The 14,737-nt window shown below is 36.6% G+C and overlaps 1 protein-coding gene across 1 annotated transcript in view; it reads right to left on the reverse strand.

Moving 5' to 3' along the window:
• FSTL5 (follistatin like 5) overlaps positions 1-14,737 on the reverse strand; it is a 764,561-nt gene that overhangs the window by 133,075 nt on the left and 616,749 nt on the right. The window contains exon 10 of the mRNA XM_044224773.1: positions 13,467-13,601. Within this exon, the coding sequence (XP_044080708.1) occupies positions 13,467-13,601 (135 nt within the window). The remainder of the gene's footprint in view (positions 1-13,466; positions 13,602-14,737) is intronic.

Genomic DNA, 14,737 nt, shown 5'->3' on the forward strand with positions numbered 1-14,737 from the left:
TCTTAAACATTCACATTATCTTTTGAAATATTTAGGTATGAATGGCTACATTTTACCATATTTCTAAAGTCCATGTACTATTAATTAGTCATTGTATTTTTGTAATATTACTAATTTACATTAGCATTCTATATTTATATAACTTGTACATTTAAGTAATCTTGTCATTGAACTTATCACATTTAAAATATTGTTTTAGAAAATTTTATAATTAATTTTATAATTGTCAACTAATATTAATTTACTGAAGTTAATTCTAAAATAAGGATGGTTGTAAAGGCTTTGTATTTCCAAATATAATGCTGACTGTGACAATGATAAAAAGTAAAGTTGTATATACTATTACAATATATTCTGACATTCTGTTCTAATATTTACATTAAACTAGATTAATCATATCCTTTACTAAAATCCTAGCAAGGTGTGATATAATCTGTGCTCAGTGCTTAATGCAGCCAGTAGCTTAAAAGCTTTCAATAGCAGCCTACGCTCACACTGCTTTTCATTTACCTTAATCCTGAAGATGAATTATTATCATCTGGGAATTGAACTCCGCTTGGGAATGGAAATGTATCAAGTGCTTATGCCACTTGCAAGACGTTTTCAAATGAATAACATTTACCTCTGCCTAAAACCCCTTCATATATTTCATATCATGTGTTACAATCCCCTATGGCCCATTTCTACTCTTCTTTACATTTAAATCCTCCCTGTATATCACCCCATTAAATCTTAGTTCTCAAACCCTATCCCTAATGTACCTGTAAATGAGATTACTCTGAAGCACTTTTTTTGTAGTTCAGTTTTTCATCTGAGAAAACTTCATGAGGTTTGTTGACAAAGTTGGGCACTGTAACTCAAGGTTTTCCAATTCAAAGATTAGGTTACAAGCAAAACATAAACTCCTGAGCACATGATTCTTTGCATGAATTGTTCACTCAACAATATCATCCTGCTGGGAAATGTAGTATAAGGGGAAAAAATGTGATTGATACTACTCTGACTGCTCTATTATGTAGAAAATAATGGATGATTGCTCTGAAGCTGTAGCTAAAAAACGTAAGAATGTTGTGTCATTTAGTCCAAAAATTGTAAGTCTCCCCCCATGTTTATCGCTGTCTATAGGGAATTCAATACGTCTCTTCTCTGCGTCTTTCAAAAAAGAAAACGGAAAACTTTACAGAAGAATTTTAAAATGTAATAGGAGGAGGAGGAGGGGCAAGATGGCAGAGAAGTAGGAGACCCTGTTTCAACTGATTCCCTAAAGTGAGCTAATTATCTATCTAGAAAACTCTGAACACCCATGAAACCAGCCTCAGACATAGGATTATACACTTCTGGATCTCTATGAGGGCAGAAGACACCAGTGGACAGGTAAAGCATACTAGGAATGATTTAACGGATATCGAAGGATAAAGAGAAGGGGGAGGGAGCCACGAGAAGCAACCCATTGGAAAGTAATACCCCAATATGAAAGTGCTCTATGATTAGGGACCAGCATTGACTTAGAGTCTGGTTAAGAGCACTCAAAAAGAACAAAATATCTGAAAGGGCAACTGGTGGAATCAGATGGTCATGGGCCTAAGACCACGGACCCAGGATGGCCACCACCAGAGACCACCCATGCCAAGGAAAGTGCAGCAGCAGAGCCTCCAATTCCTGGTCCCAGAGCCTCCAGGGTTGCATGGCTTGAGGGAATCTCATGGGCACTCTCTAGAACCAAGCCTTTTGCACTCTGTGCTCACTGCGCAAACAAGGTCTGAACCACACTCCCTACCCATGCCTGAGAGAGCTCTGTGTGGGCACTAGCCAGTGTCTCTAGGACTGGCCAAGAGTCTGAACACTTCCAGCCCAGACTTGAAGGGACAAACCCAGACAGCAGTCCTGGCAAAGGCAGCCACTGGAAGTGGGTTCCCTGGACCATTATCACTCGTGGTTTTGGCACAGGGGTGCAGGAACAGATGGGCGCTTTGGGCGCCCCCTGAGGTGATAGCTGGGGATGTGCACTGCCTATTGGAGGTTGCACGGCTCAGCAGAGATTGCTGAGGGGGAGTCTGTGTGTTCTGGACAACCCAAAGGGTAATAGACTGAGACTTCTCTCTGAGACAGAGTTCTGATTGCAATTTGCTTTCCACTAAACCTCCAAAAAGCTGCAAAAATCTACCAAAGAACAAAAACTTCCAGAGAACAAAAGCTTAAAAACAGTTTCCACAGAGCCTAGCCCCTTGATAAGGAGCAGGAAGACTCAACCCAAGCAAAACTGAGTGAAGAACAATACAGCAAGCCCCTGCCCAGAAAGGCAGCTGAAAGAATGAGAGGACAACCACCACAGGGTCCCCATAAAACTGTAAAACCCCAATATCAGGTGAAAACAATAAATTAAGCTCCTGGTATTGCCCTAAAACTGGTATATTACATAGATACAACTTCTATTTTTAATTCATTCTCACTATTTTTTTAACCTACTTACCATTACAATTAGAGGTTTAATACAACATATTCCATAATAATCTTTAAACTTGAACTTCTTTCATACATATACCTCTATTTTTCTTTTCCAAAGATTTTATTTATTTATTTGACAGAGAGAGAGATAACAAGTAGGCAGAAAGGCAGAGAGAGAGAGAGAGAGAGAGGGAGATCTCCCTGTTGAGCAGAGAGCCCAATGTGGGGCTTGATCTCAGGACCCCAGGATCACAACCCAAACTGAAGGCAGAGGCTTAACCCACTGAGCTACCCAGGCACCCCTCTTTTTCTTTTCTATTTTTTTTTAATATACGTATACATAAGCTTAAAGGTAATCCTCTTTCCCTAATCAATATTACCCCTATATATAAACCAGTTTTAATCTCCCTTTATCTCTGGAAAGTTGAGTCCTTTAACAAAGATATCAAGATACACCTAGGAAGAATCAAAATAAAATTCCTTGCCCACATCCAGGATTTATAAACACTTTCCCATCTTTTTCAGTCAGTGTTCCTTTGTAATTGTTTTTGTTCTGGTATTATATAAATCTCATCCTTGGAGTTCATGTTGGCTTTTTTTGTTTGTTTGCTTGTTTGTTTGTTTATTTGTCTGTTTTGTTTTTCCTGTCATTTACTTTTGTTGGTCTTTTTTTTTTTTGTCCAATTTGTTTATATACCTTATAAATCTTATCTCTAGGGCATATTTTAATTGGGTCTTCTGTTTCTCTCTCTCTCTCTCTCTTTCTTTCTTTTTGATGGTGACTTCGATTGCTCAGAAGCATTCCAGTATGGACCTTGCCTGGATCGTGGTTGATATATTCAGCTACACATCCCCTCAACCACCTCTCACCAAAATGACTAGGAGGAAGAACAATCAACAAAGGAAAAATTAAGTGACTGTGCCCTCTCCATAAGAGCTATTGGATATGGACATAAACAGTATTTTGGAAAGTGAATTTAGGGTAACAATTATCCAGGCAATGGCTAGGTTGGAGAAAACCATTAATGACAACATTGAATCAATTAAGGCAGAAGTGAAAATCACCCAGGAAGAAGGTAAAAAATGCTATCAATGAGTTCCAATCTAATCTAAATTCCCTAACAGCTAGGGTCACCAAGGCAGAAGATAGAATTATTGATCTAAAAGAGAAACTGATAGGAAAAAAAAAAAAAAAAAAAAAAGGATCAGGAGGAGGCCTGGAACAAACAGCTTAGAAGCCATGAAAGTAGAATTAGGGAAATAAATGTCTCTATGAAACATTCCAATGTCAAATTATTGGGATCCCTGATGGAGAGGAGAAAGAAAGAAGACTAGAAGATATAGTTGAACAAATTCCCCATGAAAACTTTCCCAGTCTGGGGAATGGAACCAGTGTTCATGTAGAAACACTACCCCCCCCAAGATAGATGCATCTAGAAAGACCTCGAAACATGTTATTGTAAAACTGATGAATAATAATTTTAGACAAGAGCTCTTAAAAATAGCTAAGGGGAAGAGATTCCTTACATACAGAGGAAGGTCCATCAGAATAACATCCGATCTGTCCATAGAAACCTGAAAAACCAGAAAGTTCTGGCAAGACATATTCAGGGCACTAAATGAGAAGAACATGCAGCCAAGAATACTTTACCCAGCAAGGCTGACATTCAAAATGGATGGAGAGATAAAGAGCTTCTAAGACCGGCAAAGTTTAAATGAGTAAGTGACCACTACGCCAGCACTACAAGAAATATTAAGGGTGGTTCTATTAAAGAAGAAAGAACCCAAGAGTGTCATGGAACAGAAATTAACACAGACAATCTATAGAAACAAGGACTTCATGGGCAATGTGCTGTCAATAAAAACACAATTTTCAATAATCATTCTCCACGTGAATGATCTAAACACTCCCATAAAATGACACAGGGTTGTAGATTGGATAAAACGACAGGACCTGTCCATATGTTGTCTACAAGAGACCTATTTGGAACCTGAGTCTACATCCAGACTGAAAGTGAAGGGATAGAGAAGCATCTTGAATGCCTCAAAAGAAAGTGGGGTAGTGATTCTCATGTTAGATAAATTAGATTTTAAATTAAAGACTGTAGTCAGAGATAAAAAGGACACTAGATCATTCTCGAAGAGTCTATCCACCAAGAAGATCTAAAAATTATGAATATTTATGCCCCCAGTATGGGAGCAGGCAACTACAATAAACAACTGTTAATCAAGATATTCATATCAATATGAATGCATTCATAGTAGGGGATCTTAACACTCACTCTCAGTAAAAAACAGATCATGCAGGCAGAAAATCAAAAAAGAAACAAGTGCATTGAATGACACATTGGACCAGATGGACCTCATAGATATAAACAAAACACTCCAAGCTAAAATAACAGAATACTTATTCTCTTTGAATGCACATGGATCTTTCTCCAGAAGAGACCACATTTTGGGTCACAAAAAAAGGCTCAACCAATACCAAAAGACTGAGATTATTCCCTGCATATTTTTAGACCACAATGCTTTGAAACTGAAACTCAACCACAAGAAAAAGTTTGGAAGGAATTCAAACACCTGGAAGCTAAAGACCACCCTGCTTAAGAATGTGCTGACTTTGGCTCAGGTCATGGTCTCAGGGTCCTGGGATCAAGTCCCGCATCGGGCTCTCTGCTCAGCAGGGAGCCTGCTTCCCTCTCTCTCTCTGCCTGCCTCTCTGTCTACTTGTGATTTCTCTCTGTCAAATGAATAAATAGAATCTTTAAAAAAAAAAAAAAAAGAATGTTCAGTCAACCAGAAAATCAAAGAAGAACTTAAACAATTCATGGAAACCAAAAAGAATGAAGACACTTTAGCCCAAAACCTATGGGATACAGCAAAGGTGGTCCTAGGGGAAGATATGTAGCTATCCAAGCCTCCCTTAAAAAAAAAAAAAAAAAAAAAATTGAAAAAGCCAGATTATACCAGCTCTTGTTACACCTCAAAGAACTGGAGAATCAACTATAAGTTAAGCCAACCCCATACACAAGAAAGGAAATAATCAAGATTAGAGCAGAGATCAATGAGATGGAAGCTAGGGATATAGTAAAACACATCAATGAAACTAGAAGGTGTTTGTTTGTTTGTTTGAAAGAATCAATAAGATCAATAAATCATTGGCCAAGATAATCCAAAAGAAAAGAGAGAGGAGCTAAATTAATAATATTATGAATGAAAGGGGAGAGATCACATCTAATACCAAGGAAATAGAAACAATCATCAGAAATTATTATCAACAGTTATATGCCAATAAGTTAAGCAACCTAGATGAAATGGATGCATTCCTAGAAACCTAAAAACTTTCAAAACTAAATCAGGAAAACATTGATAACCTGAATACACCAATATCTAGTAATGATATTGACGCTGTGATCAAAAACCTCCCAGAAAACAAGAGCCCAGGACCTGACGGATTCCCTGGAGAATTCTACTGAACATTCAAAGAAGAAATAATACCTATTCTCCTGAACCTGTTCAAAAGATAGCAACAGAAGGAAAACTTCAAGACTCTTTTTATGAAGACAGCATTACCCCGATCCACAAACCCCACCAATAAGGAGAATTTCAGACCAATATCTCTAATTAGAGTATGGATGGCAAGATTCTCAACAAGATCCTAGCTAATAGGATCCAACAGTAGATTAAAAAGTTTATCCACCATGACCAGGTAGGATTTATCTATGGGATTCAAGGATGGTCCAACATTTGCAAATCAATCAATGTGATAGAACAAATCAGTAAGAGAAGACAAAAGAACCACATGGTCCTCTCAATTGATGCAGAAAATGCTTTTGACAATATACAGCATCCATTCCTGATTATAATGATTCAGAGTATAGGGATAGAGGGCACATTCCTCAACTTCATAAAATCTATCCCTAAAAAACCCATAGCAAATATCATCCTCAATGGGGAAAAGCTGACAGCCTTTCCTTTGAGATAAGGAACATGAAAAGGATGTCCACTCTCACCATTGTTGTTCAACATAGCACTAGAAGTCCTAGCAATAGCAGTCAGATAAAAAAAAAGGAATAAAAGGTATTCAAACTGGCAAAGAAGAAGTCAAACCCTCTCTCTTCACAGATGAGATGATACTTTATATGGAAAACTCAAAAAACTCTACCCCCAAACTACTAGAACTCGTATAGCAATTCAGTAATGTGGCAAGATATAAAATCAATGCACAGAAATCAGTTGTTTTCTTATACACTAACAATGAAAAAATAGAAAGGGAAATGAGAGAATTTATTCCATTTACTATAGCACAAAGAACCAGGAGTTAACTGGGAATAAACCTAACCAAAGAGGTAAAGAATCTGTACTTGAAGAATTACAGAACACTCATGAAAGAAATTGAAGAAGAAACAAAAAGATGGAAGAGCATTCCATGAACATGGATTAGAAGAATAAACATTGTCAAGATGTCTATACTGCCAAGAGCAATCTATACTTTCAATGCCATCCTGATCAAAATTCCACCGGCATTTTTCAAAGAGCTGGAACAAACAATCCTAAAATTTGTGTGGAACAAGAAGGGACCCCAAATTGCTAAGGAAATGTTGAAAAAGAGAAACAAAACTGGGAGCATCACGTTGCCTGATTTCAAGCTTTTATAGCTTTTACAAAGCTGTGATCACCAAGATAGCATGGTACTGGCACAAAAACAGACACGTAGACCAGTGGAACAGAGTAGGAGCCCAGATATGGACCTGCAACTCTATGGTCAAATAATCTTTGACAAAGCAGGAAAAAATATCTAGTGGAAAAAACTCAGTCTCTTCAATAAATGGTGCTGGGGAAATTGGACAGCTATGTGTAGAAGAATGACACTTGACCATTCTCTTACACCATACAGAAAGATAAATTCGGAATGGATAAAAGACTTCAATGTGAGGCAGGAATCTATCAAAATCCTAGAGAACATAGGCAGTAGCCTCTTCAACATTGGCCATAGCAACTTCTTTCAAGCTATGTCTCCAATGGCAAAGGAAACAAAATGAAAATGAACTTTTGGGACTTCATCAAGATCAAAAGCTTCTGCACAGCAAAGGAAATAGTCAATGAAAGAAAGAGGCAACTGACAGAATGGGAGAAGATATTCGCAAATGACACTACAGACAAAAGGCTGATATCCAAGATCTATAAAGAAGTCCTTAAACTCAACACACGCAAAACAGGCAATCACATCAAAAAATGGGCAGAAGACATGAAAAGACACTTCTCCAAAGAAGACATACAAAGAGCTAACAGACACATGAAAAAATGTTCATCATCATTAGGCATCAGGGAGATTCAAATCAAAACCACATTAAGATACCACCTTATACCAGTTAGAATGGCCAAAATCAACAAGACAAGTGTTGGAGAGGATGTGGAGAAAGGGGAACCCTATTTTACTGTTGGTGGGAATGCAAGTTGGTGCAGCCACTTTGGAAAACAGTGTAGAGATTCATTAAGAAATTAAAAATAGAGCTTCCCTATGACCCTGCAATTGCAATACTGGGTATTTACCTCAAAGATACTGATGTAGTGAGAAGAAGGGCCATTTGTACCCCAGTGTTGATAACAGCAATGGCCACAGTGGCCACACTGTGGAAAGAACCAAGATGCTCTTCGACAGATGAATGGATAAAGAAGATATGGTCCATATATATAATGGAATATTATGACTCCATCAGAAAGGATGAATACCCAACTTTTGCATCATCATGGATGGGAATGGAAGAGATTATGCTGTGTGAAATAAGTCAAGTAGAGAGAGTCAATTATCATATGGTTTCACTTACTTGTAGAGCATAAGGTATTACATGGTGGACATTGGGAGATGGAGAGGAGAAGTGAGTTGGAGAAAATTGGAAGGGGAGACAAACCATGAGAGACTGTGGACTCAGAGAAAATCTGAAGGTTTGGGGGGGTGGGTTGAGCCTGATGGTGGGTATTATGGAGGTCACGTATTTTATGGAATATTGGGTGTGGTGCTTGAACAATGAATTTTGGAACACTGAAAAAAATAATAAAATAAAATTTAAAAAAATGTAATAAGAATATAAACTGACTGGTGTAAAGAGAAGTAAAGTGTAGCTTTTGTTTTGTTTTCTTTTTTTTTTTTTTAAAGATTTTATTTATTTATCTGACAAAGAGAGATCACAAGTAGACAGAGAGGCAGGCAGAGAGAGAGGAAGGGAAGCAAGCTCCCCGCTGAGCAGAGAGCCCGATGCGGGACTCAATCCCAGGACCCTGAGAGCACGACCCGAGCCGAAGGCAGTGGCTTAACCCACTGAGCCACCCAGGCGCCCCTAGCTTTTGTTTTCATTCTGTGACAAAAGTGGACTCCGGTAACAAGATATTATTTAAAATATCTTAATAGCTATATTAAAGGAAAAATGTATTCTCTAATCGCTTGAGTCAAATTGTTTTAATGTAAAATGAAATAATGATTTTTATATTTGGATATGTAATTGCATAGATGTCTATATATACTCATCTCTCTCTCTTTCTCCCTCTTATCTCTACATCTATCTTAATTTCTGGATCAATCTCTATTTGTCTCTATATATCATTCATTTTAGAAACTCTAATTTCTAACAATTACTAGATTCTCTAGAGTTTTTAAAGAATAACTTTTGTCAATGTTTCTTTCAAGGAATAAATAATTACTTTCATAAAATAAGCATGAAGTGGAGGAAGAGCTACTTTATGTCTAGCACTATGGAGAGTGGTCTATAATATCTACACAGATACCCCTTAGTGAGTTAATATTCGTACCAGATCATTATAGATAAAGAAATTAGAGCTCAGAGAGGTTATGTAAAAGCTCCAAATCATAGAACTATTATGTGGTGGGACAATGGCTCTAATCCATGTCTAATGGCAAAGTTCATGCTCTTCTGTGATAGCAATCTGCTTTTTTGGATGCACGTTGTATCCATCACTACTGAAAGGGAAAAATGACCTGTGAATTTATTTTTCACGAATGCAGAATGGTTAGTAATTTTTTTAATAAGTACAAATAAGAAGTTGAAAGTATCACTGATGGTTCTGTGACTGTTTCCTTTGGCTTTTTTGAAAATATCTACATATCCAAAATGCATTTTGTATAGCCAATATTGGTCTTTGTCCGTGGAATTACTAGAAGAGAACCCAGAGCAATCCTTAAGAAGTAGGTTACAAAAGTCAACACCTTTTTCTCATGTGATCTCCACTTGATTTTGGTTTTGTTTTTGTTATGCAGGATTCTGACAGTTTATTGAGTACTAGTAGACATCCCAAGGAAAGCTTATCTGCTACCACACAGACATTCTTATTTTTCATTTTCTTCTTTTCTGTAGCTCCTAATATTCTGCTAAGTTTGCTCGTTTAGTATTATTCAGATTTTAATTATGTGCATATAATTCCAAAATGCATGTGTTCATATCAACAAAAACCAAGAGAGTGAAAAGTCAACCTATGGAATGCAAGAAACCATTTTCACTGAGCATGAGAAATGCAAATCAAATCTACAATGAGATATTATCTCACATTTGTTGGGATGGTTATTATTATAACAAAAGATAAAAGTATGGGCAAGAATGTGGAGAAATTGGAACTTTTGTGCCTTGTTGGTGGTAATGGAAAATGGTATAGTCATTATGAAAAGTATAGAGGTACCTCAAAAGATAACAATGGAGCTATCATATGATCCAGTAACCCAATTTCTGGGAATACAACCAAAAGAACCGAAATCATGATCAAAGAGCTATCTGTACTCACACATTCATTGCAAGAGCATTCACAGTGGCCAACATACAGAAACAACTCAAATATCTATTGACAAATGAATGGATAAAGAAAACATTGTATATACATACAATGGAATATCATTTCACCTTAAAAAGAAGGAAATCCTACCATTTATGAGAACATAAATGGACCTGAAAGACATCAAGCTAATTGAAGCAAGACAGCCACAGAAATACCAAGACTGTGAAATTGTACTTATGTGAACTATGTAAAAGAGTCAATATCATAAAACAAAATAAAATGGTGGTTGTGAGGTGATGTGGAGGAGGGAAAAATAAAGAGTTGTTCAGAGGGTATAAAGTCAAAGTTATACAAGATCAACAAGCTCCAGAGATCTGTTACACAACCCAGTGTCTATAGTTAACAAAAAAATGTCATGTACTTAAAAACTTAAGAGGATAGAATTTATGCTGTGCTCTTACCAAAATAAATGAGATAATTCAGTTAAAAAATGAAATCTGTTAGTTTGCTCTCTCATTTTTTTTAAAGATTTTATTTATTTGAGAGAGAAAGAGAGAGAGAATGAGCAGGGGTGAGGGGAGAAGCAGGAAGGAGAAGGAGACCCCCACTGAGCAGGGAAACCCATGCAGGGCGTGATCCCAGAACCCTGGGATCATAACCTGAACTGAAAGCAGATACTTAACTGACTGAACCACCCAAGCACCCTTTAGTTTTCTCCCTTTCTCTTTGAAAATGTTACATAATTTAAATACATAAGGAACATCTACAAATAATTTGATCCAAACTTAGGAAAAAAATCCTCCAAATCTTTCACTTCTATTTTCCTATAACATGACTCTGAAAGTTCTATAAATATAGATGTTGTAAGGCCTGAATTACTAAAATTGAAAAAATGTTATCTCTTATTTTAATACCATGCAATCTCAAAAATTATTAAAAATAGATAAAAAAGATGTAGTGTGTGTGTGTTTGTATGTGTGTGTGTACACACACACATACATATATACACAATGGAATACTATGCAACCATCAAAAGAAATGAAATCTTGCCCTTTGCAACAATGTGGATGGAACTAGAGGGTATTATGCTGAGCAAAATAAGTCAAACAGAAAAATACAGTTATCATATGATCTCTAATATGAGGAATTTGAGAGGTAGGGCAGGAGGTTTGAGGGGAGGGAAGGAAAAAATGAAACAAGATGGGATCAGGAAGGAGACAAACAATAAGACACTTTTAATCTCACAAAACAAACTGAGGGTTGCTGGGGGATGGGAGGGTAGGGAGAGGGTGGTTGGGTTATGGACACTGGGGAGGGTATGTGCTATGGTGAGTGCTGTGAAGTGTGTAAGCCTGATGATTCACAGACCTGTAACCCTGGGGCAAATAATATATTATATGTTAATGAAAATAATTTTTAAAATGTATTATTTTTACCTAAAAGCTTAAAGTAATAAGTAAAATAAAAACGTGATTTCAGAAGCTGTTTACAATTGAACAAACATTCATATGACTAAGTGTATGAATCAAATTATTTTAAATCTTCCTTAAAATTATCCTCAAATTTACATGCTGGTAAATACTAAGTGATTCACCCACTAAAGGAACTCTGGCTAAGCATTTTATTCCTGTAACTAAGGAAATATATTAAAAAATTACTTGACCAACAGTAAAAGAAAATCAGAATAGAAAGTTGAAATTAAAATATGTGGCACAAATGTCATCATAAAGGACAAAGAAAGCCAAAGTAGCCAATTACTTGTCACCTAAAAAGTTATTTTTTAACAGAAAGTGAATTGCAGGGCGCCTGGGTGGCTCAGTGGGTTAAGCCGCTGCCTTCGGCTCAGGTCATGATCTCAGGGTCCTGGGATCGAGTCCCGCATCGGGCTCTCTGCTCAGCGGGGAGCCTGCTTCCTCCTCTCTCTCTCTCTGCCTGCCTCTCTGCCTACTTGTGATCTCTCTCTGTCAAATAAATAAATAAAATCTTTAAAAAAATGAAAGTGAATTGCAAATTGATATTTAGCAGAAATATATAAAAAGAGTAGAAAAATTATGGTAGACCTTACCCAGGTTATTAAATCCATCTTTCTTTTCTGTTTTTCTACCTTAAGAATTTTCTTTTTAAATATTTGTTTGTAACGATCATTGTCCTAGACAGACCAAATATAGACAAAAATATATTGGTAGTCAGGAGTTAGATAAGATCCTTCTTCCCCATGGGATCCACTAATATGTCATGTACTCACTGATTTAAAGAGAAATAAGATTCCAAGACAATGCTTTACCCTTTTTCAAAAACTTGGTTCAGAGAAATAAGCATGCCAAACTAGAGTCCTCCAAATATCAGGACCCTTGCAACAAATAGGATTTATAAGACTTGTGAATATAACAAATCAGACTGAGAAGCAAAGAAAATAATCATGCCAAATACATCCAGACCCACTCCTAAAACAATCAAACCATGGCATACGCAGACTGAGGAAAGAAAGTGTCTGCGGGATGTCCATTGAACGTTCATTTGATACATGCTATAAGAGGACTTTGAGGCCCAAGCAATTTAGCTGTAACTAAAAATCCATCTATATCATCCCTACCCTATCCATACCTCTTTCACTAGGTAATAATTTCTTTTTAAGAATGATACACTTTTTTCTTATTACATGGTATAACTGGGAAACATGTACAGCAATGGCAAAGGACTTCTAGCCCTCAATGGAGAAAACACCCCACGGATTGATGTCTTATGGCACTGGTGAGTGTCTTAACAGTGACAGTAACCATAGGGCTTACTGCAGAGAAACCCTGCTCTAGGGCTCATGAACCACCGACTGCAAGGCAACTGAGAGAAAAAGAAAGATATGAATTTATTAAACCTATAGGATCCCTCTTTGCTTTATCTTGGAACCTTGAAATGCCCATGTCGTTTGGGAGAAGGATTTTGTAGGAAGTTAAATTCCTCTATGTGTGAATGGGAAGACAGGACCTGAAATATAGTGGACATACTTGCAAAGGAAATAAAATCATTCTAGTGTTGTATTAAAAATTCCACAAGCTTGTTTAATTCGTAAATCTGATTTTAATATTTTAAGATTCTTATCTTTCTTATGTTTGAATTTTTTTTAATGCATTCTTCATTTTGCCAAATTTTCTGGTGCTTTTGCTTTTTGAAGAAAATAAAAAGTTTAATTGTAAAGTAGAGTACAATGTGTGTGAGTAAGTGCACTGCAGGTGTATACATACGGGTCTTTCTAGCAGAATCTTCAACAAAAAGAGAAGAGATGTCTTCATCCACTCCTGCTTCATTCTTGGCAATACAAGTGTATGCTCCTGTATCTTCATAGCGTACATTGCTTATATGAACCTCACTGCCATTTGCTGAAAACAGAAGGCAAATGCAACTTGTAAACTACGATTTCAGTTTTGGTACAGTGCTTTCCGATTACACAGTCAAGCAGTTCTCTTAGCTTGTCGTAATTAAACTGTTTTCCTTCCTACTTCCATGCTTTGGAGGCATGCCAAATTATTCCAAAATCATTCAAGTGTTTCATAAACTGTGTTGTCATTCTATTGGGAGCCCAAAACTCTATGTCAAATGCACAAGCTTCATATTTTACCTTTATTTCCTATTTCCTGCATTTCATGTGTATTTCATATTGATGACTATAATTCCACTTATATATTTATTTTTAGTATTCAGAATCCACTTTACAAAATTTTAAAATAATAGCAATATGGCTCATACACAGAAGAATATGGATAAAAAGACTTTTCGTAAAGAAACTCAGTGAGCTACATCATGAAATATTACCACTTATTAGGTACATTACTGAGACCGTATTATACATCTGGAATTAGAAGGTAAGGAAGGTATTAAGTAAGGAAAACAGAAAGGTAGGGCGCCTGGGTGGCTCAGTGGGTTAAAGCCTCTGCCTTCTGCTTAGGTCGTGATCCCAGGGTCCTGGGATTGAGCCCCCCATCGGGCTCTCTGCTCAGCACGGAACCTGCTTCCCTTTCTCTCGCTCTGCCTGCCCTTCTGCCTACTTGTGATCTCTGTCTGCCAAATAAATAAATAAATAAAATCTTAAAAAAAAAGAGAGAGAAAGGTAATAACACGTGATTTGTCTGCAAGATTTCAGTCTTTTGCCAGAAATATCCATAAACAATATTATAATGATATTTGGTATACTGATATACAGTCATAAATTGATACAATCAGTATACAACCAAAGGATTAAGAGAATAATTAGCTCAATTTTTCAATCTTGGTAAGGTAGCTTTTTTTTTTTTTTTTTACTTTCTAGTTCTTCATTCAAGACACACACGTTATTTAAAAAAATACATATTCTTAAGGGCAACATAGTAATTCATTTAGATGGATCTACTTTGTAGTTTTACCTTTAAAATAGTAAGTCCCCTCATTAAGACAATGCTATTAAAGAATGCTATTATGAATATAACTCTTAATAAAATAACTTCTTAAGCTAAAATCTGATTTCCTAATGTAGAAATCA

The sequence above is a fragment of the Neovison vison genome, chromosome 11 (genome assembly GCF_020171115.1).
Source record: "Neovison vison isolate M4711 chromosome 11, ASM_NN_V1, whole genome shotgun sequence".
NCBI classification, from domain to species: domain Eukaryota; kingdom Metazoa; phylum Chordata; class Mammalia; order Carnivora; family Mustelidae; genus Neogale; species Neogale vison.